Source organism: Mustela erminea, chromosome 21 (assembly GCF_009829155.1).
Source record: "Mustela erminea isolate mMusErm1 chromosome 21, mMusErm1.Pri, whole genome shotgun sequence".
In the NCBI taxonomy this organism is placed as follows: domain Eukaryota; kingdom Metazoa; phylum Chordata; class Mammalia; order Carnivora; family Mustelidae; genus Mustela; species Mustela erminea.
In genome coordinates, this window is record NC_045634.1 from 16,794,916 (window position 1) to 16,810,501 (window position 15,586).

At 38.1% G+C, this 15,586-nt stretch overlaps 1 protein-coding gene across 6 annotated transcripts in view; it reads left to right on the forward strand.

The window, feature by feature from the left end:
- MTUS1 (microtubule associated scaffold protein 1) overlaps nucleotides 1-15,586 on the forward strand; it is a 162,218-nt gene that overhangs the window by 90,381 nt on the left and 56,251 nt on the right. For all 6 annotated transcript variants that reach the window (XM_032329320.1, XM_032329322.1, XM_032329323.1 and 3 more), the window contains 2 exons: nucleotides 4,142-4,276; nucleotides 9,058-9,096. In XM_032329320.1, the coding sequence (XP_032185211.1) occupies nucleotides 4,142-4,276; nucleotides 9,058-9,096 (174 nt within the window). The remainder of the gene's footprint in view (nucleotides 1-4,141; nucleotides 4,277-9,057; nucleotides 9,097-15,586) is intronic.

Here is a 15,586-nt window from a genome sequence, read left to right on the forward strand (position 1 = left end):
TTCATAGCGATGCAGTGGCCAAGTCAGGACCAGAACTCAGAGATCATAGTTTCGGTTCCACCACTTGAAATTATGGTAGTTATTATATTGGAACTTTGGTCACCAAAGTTTGGATGTAATATCTCTGGATAATGGAAAATTTAGACACCATCAAGATACCCAATCAGCTGCCGTGGTAGGGACTGAAATGAGCAGGATAAATAGTTTCAGGATACCCTGCCTTATAGAGAAGGACATCCTTCAAGTGGGGTTTACTAGAAAGCAACGCACCAACAAAGAGTATTTAGGGAACTCAAAGATGTGTAACTGTTGGTCATAAAAGTGTGTGCAGCTCAGCATAGATTGTCCCCACCATTGGTGAACAGGGAAGGAGTGGAGGTGCGAAGTGTGTCAGTCGATGATCAGAGAGAGAGAGTGTGTGTGTGATAGCACCTGATCAAACTCAAAACTTTATCCTTGTATATGGATTTGATCCTCCCGTGTTACGAAGTTGATGATAGATCTGGGTCCAGTGTTTACGCTGAGCCTAAAGAGTGGCTCTTTGTTTCCAGGACAACACCTCCGGTCTGGTGTGACGGACCACGGAGGGACAGGAGAATTGTGCCTCATGAGAGTTTTTTCTTGTGCTTTAGTGAAAAATCCCTTTAGTCTGTTCTTTGGAAACTGAAGGTCTTTGTTTTTAAAGCTGAGAAATGAGAAGTATAAATGAATTTATGATCATACGATTTTATATTAGGTCTATAAATTCCACTCAGTTCAACTTCTCAGAACCTGAGTAGGTGACTTATTTGCTACTGATGAATTTAAAAAAAAAAAAAAAAGTTTCAGGAAGGCTAAAATCCCAGTTGTTAGAATACATGGTAAAGACTTTAATACCATCATTGACTTCCTTTTGGAATTTTAATTTAGCAAAGGTGAAAATGCTAATTGAAACCCACTTTATATGAAAACGTAAAAGATATGCTCTACGCAATTTGGCCTCTGTTAAGACCATGAAGTCCTTTGCCACCCATCCTTAAAAAGGTTCTGTTGAATTTTATAGCAGTGGTGTCTTCAGTACTGTCATTTACCTTAGCTCCCTGTAATTTTCACCTTCAGAAAGACCACGTCTTTGGGTTCTGGAGAAAGATAATTGGAAAGAAGCATAGGAAATTGACAGAAACCTCTCAGTGGGAGGGAAGATTCTGTTGATCTGACCTCATACGGGAAGTGTTGTATGGGCACAGGAAGAATGAACAGATGGCTCATTGTAGAGTGCCTTGACATACATCAGGAGAGAATAACAGCATGTCTTTACAGGTTTAACTGTTAATATCTATAAACACTGTTCTAGGAGTTAGGATAGTATAACCGAGTGAAAAACTACCGTCTTTGAATTTGAAACGTAGTTATAAATAAGATAGAATCTCACCCTCTTCTAATGGGAGGTAAAGAAAGGAATCAGCGTTGGTAATAAGGAAATTTATGATTATGCATTGAGTATTAGAATATAACTGGATGCTTAGAACTATGATTTGACCATCACTGGATTTTGTAAAAAATCCAGTCTGGGTTAGTGGCAGGGAAATTAATCTTGGGAACCAAGTAGTGAAGGAGCACACCTCATAGATTTCTCCTCTGGCTCAGTTAGTCTATGGGATTAAAAAAAAAAAAATGCTGGAGGTTTATACAGTTAGCAAGAGGACATGGATAAAAAGATTAACTTTTATGGGGGAAAAAAAGGACCAGAAAACTTTCCAGGTTTTTTTTTTTTTTTTTTTTAAGATTTCATTTATTTATTTAACAGAGAGAGCACAAGCAGGGGGAGCACAGAGGGAGGAGAAGCAGGCTCCCCGCTGAGCAGGGAGCCTGCCATAGGGCTCTATCCAGGGGTCCAGGGATCATGACCTGAGCTGAAGGCAGCCACTTAACCAACTGAGGCACCCAGACACTTTTTCTTAGATATGGAGAGAAAAGGACTAAGTGCTGGGTTTATGCTCTTGAGTGTTGTGTAACATGGTAATCTCTTAAGAAAAGGGACACAGTGATGTTCAAAATCCTTAGAAGCTAAGCTTCTGGACGGTGTATTTTTTCAAAAATGACTTAATTACAGAGAATGGTGAATTTAGAATGGTGTTTTAAGGAAATACTGATTTTCCTTTTTTTTTTTTTTTTTTTTTTTGTCCCCTTAGGTCATTGTTGCTGATTTTTTTTTTTAATACCACTTAATTAGGTTTGAAACCATTTGTTTTGATCTTTACATGCTGGTACTATTTTTCAAACCTTTATTCTGAGGTTTTTGACACTACTGAGATTTTATTTTATTTTTTAAAGATTTTATTTATTTGAGAGACAGAGATAGAGAAAGAGTGAGAGGGGAGGTCAGAGGAAGAAGCAGACTCCCTATGGAGCTGGGAGCCTGATGTGGGACTTGATCCCGGGACTCCGGGATCATGACCTGAGTCGAAGGCAGTTGCTTAACCAACTGAGCCACCCAGGCAGCCCAACACTACTGAGATTTTAAAATGTAGACTCCCCCTGCCTGAAACACTGAAATAAATGATAGTAATGGTGTTACAGTCCTAAAGTAGACACAAAGCCCACTTAATTATACCATAGCAGAGGAACACTATTGCCCAGGTTCTCATCATGGATCAAAAATAGATGAAAATATAACATGAAAGTGCATTCTTACTTGGAGTCCGGAGTGCAGGAAACAAGCCCTGTTCCTTTCCTTATCCTCTGCCCTTTTCTCTGCACCAAGTACAAATACAAATCTTAACCGTTCTGTAGAAGATTAGGTTTCCCTTTATAATCCATTGAGAAGCCAGCCATAAAAGCCAAGAGAAATGCACAATTTTGAAAAAACCTGTATGAATGTGGGCTACACAGTTGCCTCAAGCAACTGAAAGATACTTTGTTTTTATTTGTTTTGATACTTAGTTTTGTGATATTGAAGGGCTTTGGTCATTACTGGGCAAAAGCAAAAATAAGAAGCAAGACATCTACTTCAGGTTTTGCTCTGATTCTCCATGGTTTCAGACTTTGGTTCTGATAGGAAATCATAACCGGTTGTAAATGATCACTATTATTTTTTAAAGCTTGTTCTTTATTCTGAAGTCTCACTGTCCATCGATATGTTAAGTTTATCTTTTGAGTCCTAGTGAAGAACCAGAGGCAAAATCAGAGACGAGCAAAATGGCAGGGACCCTCTCCAGGGTTCATGGGCCAATTACACCTTAAGTGTAGTAGTTGTTCACTTAATTTTTCCCACTAACTTTTACCCTGACATGGGCCCTGGGAGATGGTGTAGGTCTACTTCTGTGGCAGTGCCCTTGGCCTAGTTAAATGTAATGGACTCAGAATTTTAGAGCATAGCCTAAGCAAAGTTGACGAGCACCACAGTTTCTCCAAAAGTTGTTGAGTCATTGTTATACCTGGAAACCACTTGTGTTTTCTTTTCTTTCCAAGAGGATTCCCATGTGAGTAGAGAGGAAAGATTGACGTGCCATGTCAAAGGTGGTTTTCATGATTTAAGTGTTTCATGATTTAATGTTTCTGCTTTGGGACTTCGGCATCTCTGTTCCAGGGAGGATGATGGGGTTCTCCCAGCTGGAGCAGGGGAGGAGAGAACCAGATCTCAGCCTTGGAGCTACCAAGGCATTTGCACGTTCTTATTCTGACATTAGTAGCACAGCTGCCTGCCTGCGTTTATTCTTACTAGATGATTGACACAGCGCTCTTGTCCTCCTGGGGATCGAGGATCTTTGTAGCTGCACCTTGGGCAGGCTTATTACGTGGTACGGATGGCTGTAAAATTTATCTCCCACCTTTTATTTGAGATGAAAGCTGAACTGGATGAAATATATCAACTTGGATTATGCCAGGATGTATGGTCATTTGGTTTGTGTGTGTGTGTGTTTTGGGGGGGGGGCAGGGAATTTTGTTTTTTAGTGTGGTCACTTTGGATGTAGTATTTCCCTTGCGTCCCTGAGGACAGGAGCTATAGAGACTGTCCGTCGTCATATTTCCAAGGTGCAGGAATGGCTGGCACGTTGGAGGTGCTTAGTGAGTACTTGTTGATTCGTGAAGGAAGGAATGCGTTGTGGACAACTGATGCTGTATTTCACTGTAAAATGAGACGTGCTCTTTCTTATTCCAGCTGGAAATGCCGCTGTCCTCAAGTATGAGGAAAAACCTCCCAAACCAGCGTTTCAGAACGGTTCCTCGGGATCCTTATATTTGAAGCCTTTGGTATCCAGAGCTCATGCACACTTACTAAAAACTCCTCCAAAAGGTATGTTCCTCATTGCAGAGAAAAGCAGAAAGACAAGACTTTTTAAGTCCTGATCTCATAGAAAGTTAGATTTTGGCAACTAGGTTCATAGCACATCAAACAGTTATTTACAAGAGTATCTCTGAAGAAAGACACATATTTCATTTTTGCAGCAAAGTAGATTTTCTTAGAGACTGTAGGTTCTGTGGTTAAAACTTGATACCTGTAAACACAGGTATAAGGTAAAAATAAGTGAAACTATCCTTAGGTAGTGAACTAAAACAATGAGATTGAAATCTATAGTTTAATTCCCACTTTTGGTCCAAACTATGTACTTTTTTCTGTTCTTTGTCTTTTCCTTCTTTGTATTATTCACTTAGTAATTGCCATGGCTGTGAAGAAGAACTTTCAGTTTACAAAATACGTGGTATATACTTAGTAGGCAATGTTTTCATGCAGCTTTATCCCCAAATCTGAAGTGGATTTTAAGCACACTAGAAGTTGGATTCGTGCTTAGTGAATTGAAAGACTGCTTCACTCAAAGAATTATGAATGAGAAACTTGAAGTAGACTGTGTGACCCTGTGAGAGGTGGTGTCAGTTTTTTTTAAGAGAAATATTTTATTTACACTAGTAGTAGATCTCAGCTACTGTAGTACTCTGGGATATAACCATCTTATTGGATAACAGGAAAAATATCTTCCAGTATTTCAGTTTTAACCGAGTGAAATTGCTTAGTTATAGAGTAAGAAACAATTAATGATTTGGGAAGGCATGGGGGAAATAAAAATTATGTATCTCCCTTACCTCGATATCTAGGTTAAAATATATCTAATGAATTTTCTTGATTTCTAGTAGTCCTAAAAATAAAGGAAAAATAGCTTGCAAATATATTCTTAACAGACAATTTCAATTAGAAAAGTTTAATGAAAACAGTGCAGTGGTTTGTATGAGTGAAGTGAGAAGGAGGTAAGAGAAGTATTCGGAACTGGACAGATAACATGTTGTCAAATGTAAGTGAGGAATGTCTGCCTAGATGACACCATTTTCAAGCACTCGTTCAACATTCACACAACTGTTTTACCTTAAGTTCAAGGGAAATACAAAGTAAGTTTCGCTCCCGAGTTGTAGTTAAGAACCCCTTTTGTTGGCCTGTAAGAATTAGCCTTTTGATTTTTTTTTTTTTTGAAAATTTTATTTATCCATTTGTAGAGAGAATGAGAGAGCCCAGCAGGGGGAGCAGCAGGCAGAGGGAGAGGGAGAAGCAGGCTCCCCACTGAGCAGGGAACCTGATGCAGGACTCGATCCCAGGACCCTGGCATCATGACCTGAGCCGAAGGCAGATGCCGCATTGATTGAGCCACCCAGGTGGCCCTAGCCTTTTGATTTGATAATTCCTCTACTTTTAACAGTGACAGAATGTGGCAGTAGCCACAGTGGAACACACCCTCATGCCTGCATGTCAGGGAAGACACAGAACCAGACAGGGTCCTCGTTCGTTCCATCCGCTGCGAGCAGCTGTTGTGTTTCCTCCAGTTTTCTCAGGGCATGGGGTGTACACACTCTTGTGTTTTGCTCTTTATTGTGTGGTGATCACAAGAGTGGCTTCCTTTGCAAAGACTGTGCTATAGTGTGTCTTCCAGTTCCATAGTTCCTGGACTCTTTCCGACTTCTGCCATGGCACATAATACCGAGGTGAGCGAACATTTTCGAGTGTGAACATTCATTGCTTCGGATCCCAATAACTTCTAATGGGGTGTCCTTGAAAGAGGAATCACCGGTTAAGCTGTATGAATCTTTCTGAAATTGTTTACATGTTACTCAGTACTTCTCCAAAAAGATGTTAGTGTCTCATGGAAGCGTGAGAGTGTCTGTTGCTGTTCCTCCTTCTCAACATTTGTGTGTATGTGTGTAGAACCCTGTGGTACTTGAGGTTAATCATCTAGTGAATATTTATCAACCCTTTCTCTTTCTACACTACTGAAGAGAAAAAAGGCATAAATATTGGCAAAAAGATTCTTTACTGTGCCAGCAGGTTCTTACCTGTGCATGGTCTTAAATAAGTTTCTAATGCAACCGATGACCCATTGCTGGAATGACATCAGTATGTGAATCTGTTGCGGGTGGGGGGGGTTGTTTTGTTTTACAGATTTTATTTATTTATTTGTCAGGGAGAGACATCGAGAGAGGGAACACAAGCAGGCGGGGCGGGCGAGGGAGAAGCAGGCTTCCCTCTGAGCAGGGAGCCTGATGTGCAGCTCGATCCCAGGACCCTGGGATCACGACCTGAGTGGAAGGCAGACGTTTAATGAATGAGCCACCCAGGTGCCCTGAGTCTGCGGTTTTTATTGATGATGATAAAGCCCCAGCACCTACACATCCACCAGTAGCTGAGAAGGGATATCAAACTCTGATACTAATTAACTTGCGGAGAATTGGCACTTCATGATTCCGCTGATCACTTTATGGAATAGGGAATTCCAGTTTTCCAATACGTCTTGCTGTTGAATTTGCCATCTTTTGTATCACAAAGGTTTTTTTTTTTAACTTTTTTCTTTATTTAAACTCAATTAATTGACATAGAATATATTATTAGTTTCTGAGGTAGACGTCAGCAATTCATTAGTCTTATATAATACCGTGTGCAGGGGTGCCTGGGTGGCTCAGTGGGTTAAAGCCTCTGCCTTCAGCTCGGCTCGTGGTCTCAGGGTCCTGGGATGGAGCCCCGCATCGGGCTCTCTGCTCAGCGGGAGCCTCGTTCCCCCTCTCCCGCCTGCCTCTCTGCCTACTTGTAATCTCTGTCTATCAAATAAATAAATAAAATCTTAAAAAAAAATACCGTGTGCACATTATATCACAGGCCCTCTTTAATGTCCATCACCCTGTTACCCCATCCCCTCAACTTCCTCCCCTCCAGCAACCCTCAGTTTCTTTCTTATGAATAAGAGTTTCGTATGGTTTGTTTTCCTCTCCGGTTTCATCTTGTTTCACTTTTTTCTCTCTTCCCATATGGTCCTCTGACTTGTTTCTTAAATTCCTGTATGACAAAGGTTTTGCTTGAGTGGGAATGAATGATTTTCATTTATAATGGCCACACATTTTTTTTCCATTTTATTTTATTTCTTGGCCACACATGTTTTAGTTTTATTTTTTAAAGATTTTATTTATTTATTTGACAGAGATCACAAGTAGAGAGGCAGGCAGAGAGAGAGAGAGAGAGGGAAGCAGGCTCCCCGCTGAGCAGAGAGCCCGATGCGGGACTCGATCCCAGGACCCTGAGATCATGACCTGAACCGAAGGCAGTGGCTTAACCCACTGAGCCACCCAGGCGCCTGCCACACATGTTTTAAAAGGTTTTATTGATTGATTGATTGATTTGATGGAGTGTGAGTGAGCTTCAGGAGGGTCTGTGGGAGAGAGAGTCTCAAGCCGACTCATGAACTTGGAGCTACAAAAAATAGCTGACACAGGGCTGGATCTCACAACTGTGAGATCATGACCTGAGCAGAAACCAAGAATCAGGCGCTTAACCAACTGAGCCACCCAGGGGCTCCTAATGGCCATATATTTTAAGACAATGTAGTCTCTGAGATTCTATAGATAGAATGTGGCAACCGTTCTAACTAGTAATTTGCAGATGATGATGCTTTAGAATGACCGTCTCTGGGCAAGTAGAAGCACTCCTAGTTTTCTTCTAGTGCCTTATCCTTGTAGCTCTGTACGTATTACAGCTACTTGTATTTCTCGTCATACTTATTAATGTATAACTGACAAAACTGTAGTATGTTTGGTGATTTGATACACACACTGTGTATCAAATGATTTGATACATACACACTGCAAAAGGAGCCCCTGGTTGTGTCATACTGGGTCAGTTTGGAGAAGAAGCTTCAGTAGTTTTTCCTTCCTAGCTGAGTAGCAAGTGAATTGGATTTAATGCCTGGCAGTTTTAGAAATGACAACTAGTGGTTGTCTTTCATAAATACCCTGCCTTTTTTGTGGCATCAGCAGTGGAATAGCATTAACTGTGTAATATGCATGTAAATTCAGTCCTGTTAACATTACACTCCAGCTGTTCTTTATTGAAAATATACTCTCGGGGCGCCTGGGTGGCTCAGTGGGTTAAAGCCTCTGCCTTCGGCTCAGGTCATGATCCCAGGGTCCTGGGATCGAGCCCCGCATTGGACTCTCTGCTCGGCAGGGAGCCTGCTTCCTCCTCTCTCTGCCTGCCTCTCTGCCTGCTTGTGATTTGTCTGTCAAATAAATAAATAAAATCTTTAAAAATATATATATATACTCTCATTTTCCTGTCCTGTGTAATTTGTGACTGTGAATTCATATCACCCTTAAACTCTCATCCTAATGTTATTTGGAATATCATTTTATACCTAGAATATACTTGTTAAAGTTGACTGTATTTCAGTGGTATTTCTTGTCTAGAACCTAAAATTTACGTATTGGATTTTTTTGGAAAATACTCTTGTTTTGGGGCACCTGGGTGGCTCAGTTGGTTGGGCTTTTGCCTTCCGCTCGGGTCATGATCCCGGGGTCCTGGGATCGAGCCCTGTGTCGGGCTCCCTGCTTGGCAGGAGGCCTGCTTCTTCCTCTCCCACTCCCCCTGCTTCTGTTCCTTCTCTCGTTGTGTCTCTCTCTCTCTCTGTGTCAAATAAATAAATAAATAAAATCTTGAAAAGAAAGAAAGAAAGAAAATACTCTTGTTTTGAAAATATTTTTAAATGGCTATTTTTTGTGTGGTATTTTACTCAAAACATGTTTTTTACAAATATTTCTTTTGTTTTTTAGGTCCCTCAAGAAAAAACCTATTTACCGCTTTTAATGTGGGTAAGTAACAACTTTAAATATGGAGGGGAAAAAAGAATCTTTTTATAAAGTCACGTTATCATTGCAAGTACTTGAATATATTTACAGTGGTGTTTTTTTTTTACTGTTTTGCTTAAAACAGAATTTCAGGTTTGTGGCATAAACTTAACTGCTTATGACTTGGACCAGCATAGGTTAAAACTTGGGTCAGCACAATTAACAAGCGATCCAACACAAAAGGACGTTTTATTAACAACAGATAATTTTAGTTTTTTAAAATGATTTTTTAAAAATGTGATCTAAAGTGGAGAATATAATTTTTTCTCTGATAAATGCTCTTTTAAAATTGTATAGTTTTCCATTGCTATATCTCTCATATACACCTTTTAACAATTCAGCTTCACATTCTTCTGTTCCTTTTTACACTTCTACTGAGCAAACTTGCATCGGTCTTTAAAAATCACTTCACACATTTGAAGTACAACTGGGAATTTAAAAGTTTTGTCTCTTGAGAAGCCATAAAGAGTTATGAATTGTATTACTAGAGTTCCTATATTTGATTTATAGTTGATCAGGTCCCCATATACTACTGTATTTTCTAATTTAATATTCATTTATAAGACAGTTACGTGGCTTCAAAATGCATTGAAGATTAGAACAGGAATTAAAAAGGGAGAAAGGTATTAGAGCACAGTGACTATAGTTTATTGTGCTTGTGACCATGTTCAGTGCTAAGGATACAGTAGCAAGCTAGAGATGTACAAGGGCCTTCTCTTCAGGAAGCTAGGCAGGAGGTGTAAGTTTGTGAGGCCCTGTATTTACAAAGTAATTAAAATAGGGTTGATATATTAGTATAAGGGATAGCTAATACCCTTAAAGTTGCCATGCTGTGTCCAGTTTCTCAGCTTAATCAAACATGTGTGAGGGAATTATATTAAAATTGTTAACCTTTTTTGAGCTTAAAACTAGAGAAGACTCAACCATCCAGAGTAATTTAAATTCTAAATGTCCCCAATAGCCCGAGATTGAATATATTTTTACTAAATCTTTTCTAATTTAAAAAAACATAAACTATTCTAGACACATTGAGATTTTTATTTTCTTTTGTTTTAAATTCCTAGCACAACTGGGTATTTCAGGGAAAAAGAGAGCTAATATGCTGTAGAATGATTTTATGTTAGAAAATCAGGTAACATTTAATAGGAAGCTAGATGGTATAACTCTGTTTAACTGAGAAACTTCGAGAATGTTTTCCAAAGTGCACCATTTTACATTTCCACCACAGTATATGAGGGGTCTAGTTCCTTCACATTCCTGGCAACACTTGCTTTTATCTTTCTTTATTATAGCCATTTTAGTGGGAATGAGATGGTATCTCATTGTGGTTTTGATTTGCATTTCCCTGAAGGCTAATGATGTTGAGAATCTTTTCATGTGTTTATTGGCCATTTGTAGGTCTCCTTCGGGGAAACATTTATTCAAATCCTTTGCCCATTTAAAAATTACTTGTATTGTTGAATGGTAGGAGTTCTTCATATATAACCTTAATAACCAGATCCTTATCAGATCCTGATTTGTGAATATTTTCTCCCACTCTTTTCACTTTTTAATAGTGCCATTTGAAGCACTAATATTTCCAGTTTTGATGCAGTCCAGTTAATTAGTTTTTTCTTTTGTCGCTTAAGCTTTTTTTAAGTTGAAGTAGAGTTGACATACAATATTTAAGGTGTAGGATACAGTGAACATTTATATATACCAAAATGACCACAATAAGTCTAGTTAGTATCTGTCACCACAGAAAACTTCTAAGATATTATTGACTGTATTCCCAATGCTGTACTTAACATGCCTGTGATGTATTTATTTTGTAAGTGGAAGTTTGCACCTTTTAATCTCCTTCACCCATTTTCCCATCCCCCAACACCTTTTCCTCTGGCAGCCACTTGTACTGTTGACCCCAGAACAACATGGGTCTGAACTGAATGGGTTCACTTATACATGCCCTTTTTTCAATAAATACAGTATAGTACTATAAATGTGTTTTCTTTCCTTTTAATTTTCTTATTAACATTTTTTTCTAGCTTACTCCATTGTAAGAATATAGTATATAATACATATAGGCCACAAAACATGTGTTACAGTACTCTTTATGCTATCAGTAAGGCTTCTAGTCAACAGTAGCCCAATAGTTAAGTTTTAGGAGAGTCAGAAGTTGTGTACAGATTTTCAGCTGAGGGGGAATGTCAGCACCCCTAATGCCTGGATTTCTCAAAGGTCAACTGAATTTATGAGTCTATTTCTGTTTGTTCATTTCTTTTGTTTTGTTAGATTCCACATATAAATGAAATCATATAGTATTTGTCTTTACCTGTCCAACTTGTGTCTCTTAGCGTAATACTTTCTAGATACATCTGTGTTGCTGCAAATGGCAAAATCTTACTCTTTTTTATGGCTAAGTAATATTTCATCGTGTATCTATACCACATACTCTATCCATTCGTTTATTGATGAACATGTAGTTTATTTCCAATTGGTTATTACAAAAAATGCTACATGGAGTATAGGGGTACATATATCTATTCAAGTTAGTGTTTTCATGTTCTTCAGATAAATATCCAAAAGTGGAATTGCTAGATTGTATGGTATTTCTATTTTTTAGTTGTTGATGAACTACCATATTGCTTTCCATAGTGGCTGCACCAGTGAATGTTCCCACCAATGGTGCATGAAGGTTTTCTTTTCCTCACATCCTCACCCACATTGGCTATTTCTTGTCTTTTCAATAGTAGCCATTCTGATGGGTGTAGGATAATATTTTACAGACGTTATGACTTGCATTTTCCTGATGATTAGTAATGTTGAACATCTTTCCATGTATCTGTTGTCCACCTGTTATATGTCTTTGGAAAAATGTCTATTCAGTTCCTCTGCCCAGTTTTAATTGGACTGTTGGTTTGTTTTTGTTTCATTTTTGGTGTTGAGTTGTGTAAGTTCTTCATATATTTTGGATATTAACTCCCTATTGGACATATCATTTGCAAATATCTTCTCCCATTCAGTCGGATGCCTTTTTATTTTTTAACGGTTTCCCTTGTGCAAAAGCTTTTTAGTTTGATACAGTTCTAATTGTTTATTTTTTTTTATTGCCCTTTTCTGAGGAGACAGATGCCAAAAAAAATATTGATAAGACTATGTTTTTTAGTTTTATTTTTTCAGATCTTACATTTAGGTCTTCAAACCATTTTGAGTTGACTCCTGGTAATGTTTTGAATAAAGGTGATGATCATGTGCATCCTTGTCTTAGTCCTGCTCTTAGAGGAAAAGCTTTTTCCTGTTGAGTATGATGTAAGCAGTAGGTTTGTTATATATGGCCTATATTATGCTGAGGTATATTCCCCGTATACCCATTTTCTTGAGAGTTTTCATCATAAATGGATGTTAAATTTTGTCAGATGCTTTTTCTACATCTATTTACCATTCATTTTGTTAAGGTGGTTTATCACGTTGATTGATTTATGGATGTTGGACCACCATTGCATATCTGGAATAAATCTTACTTGATCATGGCTTATGATCCTTTTAATGTAGTGTTGAATTTGGTTTTCTAACGTACTGTTGAGAATTTTTGCATCAATGTTCACCAGGAATGTTGGCCTGTGATTTAAAAAAAAAAAAAAAATTTTTTTATAAACATATAATGTATTTTTAGCCCCAGGGGTACAGGTCTGTGAATCGCCAGGTTTACACACTCCACAGCACTCACCATAGCACATACCCTCCCCAATGTCCATAACCCCACCCCCCTCTCCCGACCCACTCCCCCCAGCAACCCTCAATTTGTTTTGTGAGATTAAGAGTCACTTATGGTTTGTCTCCCTCCCGATCCCATCTTGTTTCATTTATTCTTTTCCTATCCCCCAAACCCCCCATGTTGCATCTCCCCTTCCTCATATCAGGGAGATCATATGATAGTTGTCTTTCTCCGATTGACTTATTTCGCTGAACATGATACGCTCTAGTTCCATCCATGTTGTCGCAAATGGCAAGATTTCATTTCTTCTGATGGCTGCATAGTATTCCATTGTGTATATATACCACATCTTCTTTATCCATTCATCTGTTGATGGACATCTAGGTTCTTTCCATAGTTTGGCTATTGTGGACATTGCTGCTATAAACATTCGGGTGCATGTGCCCCCTTCCTGCCCTTCTTGATATTACTTTTCCTTTGTGTCTTTGTGGAAGAGCTGTTCTGCTAGTCTTGAGGGCATTCTCAGAGCGTTGTCTGTTTGTAGTTGAAACCTTGGTGTGTCTGGGGGAGGAGGTAAGCTCAGGATTCTCCCCTCCGCCACCTTGATCCTCTCTCTGGTTCTAATGCTCTGTAGAAGCCGTTGATTGATGCAAGGTCATGAAGCTTTATGCTCTATTATCTTATAAGATTTTTAGACTTTAAGCTCTTAGGCTTAGGCCTGTGATCCATTTTAAGTTAATTTTTGTAATTGAAATAGAGGGTCCAGCTTCATTGTTTTACATGTAGATATTCAGTTGTCCCAAAACCGTTTGTTGAAAACACTAATCTTTCCATATTGAAATTGTCTTGGCACCTTTGTTATAAATAGTTGCCTATAAATGTGAGAATTTATTTCTGGACTCTCAAATCTATTCCATGGATCTATGTGTCTCTCTTTGCTAATACCACACTGTTGCTTACTGCGGTATATAATAAGCTTTGACATCAGGTAGTGTGAATTATTCTAACTTGTTATTTTTCAAGATTCTTATGGCTATTCTGGGTTCCTGGAATTTCTGCATGAGCTTTTGGGTCAGTGTCTATTTCTACAAAAAAACAGCTATGATTTTTATAGAGATTGCATTGAATATATAGATGAATTTGTAGAGTATTTCTATTTTTACAATATCAGGTATTTTGATCTATGATTATGGGAGATCTTCCCTTTTAGTTAGATTTTTTTTTTCATCAATAATTTTGTCGTTTTCAAGATAACAAGTTTTGCAGTTCTTCTGGTGAGTAATTGTATGCAACCTTTCTATGCTTTGGAAAGTGCTATGGATATTGGTCACAGTAAAAGTGCTGGTTAAATCAATCTAGTATATCTAACTTAATCTCAGTTAAATCTGAAACATGGAAAGGGAGTCTTCATTCATGTCTCAAGTCCATAATCATATAAGCTGTTACAAAGGATATTTTTTTGATAGGCATAGTAAATAATCCCAGTATATTATCCCTTTCTGCAATAAACTATTAGCATTAGATGTATTTCCTTTTCACAATGTCGGACTGACTTTATGCCTTATTTCCAAAGCATATCATTGGCCTTTGACATGTAAGTAACCCTTGACAGTTATGGTTATCAGATTGGCAAATTAACTCCTGATTAAATGAGAAAAGAAGTGGAAGTTATGAATCATGTTGTGGTTTTCTTTGGCAAAGCCTTTATCTATGGAGTAGAAATGAGGTCTATGAACAGATTTAGAGAATTCCTGTCTCCAGTTAACCCTTAGTAATCAATGTTGTAATAACGGCAGTGGAGAAGACGTATTTTAAAGAGTCTGTATTGCAGTTTAATCTCAATTATGTGGCATGAATATGTATTTTTTTTCAAAATTCATAAATGTGACTTTTCCATTCGTTTTCCAAGTTGATGGTTACCTATTTAAGACTAACCTAGTGATTATGATGAGCCCACTGAAGAAAAGTCAGTGTGTTGGCTTTTAGAGAGATAACTTTGATGTTAACTTGTGTCCAAATAGACAATGACTTGAGGCGGATCGTGTAAGCTCTCTGATAATATTTTCCTGTGTAGCTGAAATCACTCACCACTAAGGTTTCTGCTATAATATTCTATGACTGCAGAGCACCTTGACTTTCTTCATCTCCTGCTTGCAAATGGTCTTTTAGATGGTACAGAAGACATTGTTCCACATACAAACATGTTCCTCTGAGCGTTAAATTTTAAGTATTTGTACTATGGCTTTGAGATAGTTTTCTTTTTTTTAAAGCACAAATAGTGGTGAAGATTAATCTGACCATCTCTTCATACTGTTTTGCTTTAGTCACTTAATTGTAGAGTTTGCTAAATTCTAAAAAGTTTAGCAAGTAGAGGTTTAAGTATCACCCCTTGTTTTTTTTTTATTTTTTAAAATTTTGTGATTTTACATAAATCCAGATAACTTTATGTCCTGTTTTGTTGCTTTAACATGAGTTATCACTTCTAGGGACTAGTATATTTAGCATATGCAGAAACTTTTAACTACTCCTCTTAAATATTTGAGGTACCTCTATTACATACATAAATCATTCTACAGTTGGGCATTTCTCACTTTCAGGGCTTGGGGAGATTACTTGGGATAGGTTCTTGAAAGTAGCTTAAGTAAATCAAAACCTATGTATTTATTGTCATTTCACTCAGATAAGCGAATTGTTTTCCAAAAGCCCCATATGCCTTTATACCATGATTGCGACAGAAGACCGTTGGCTTCACCATACACT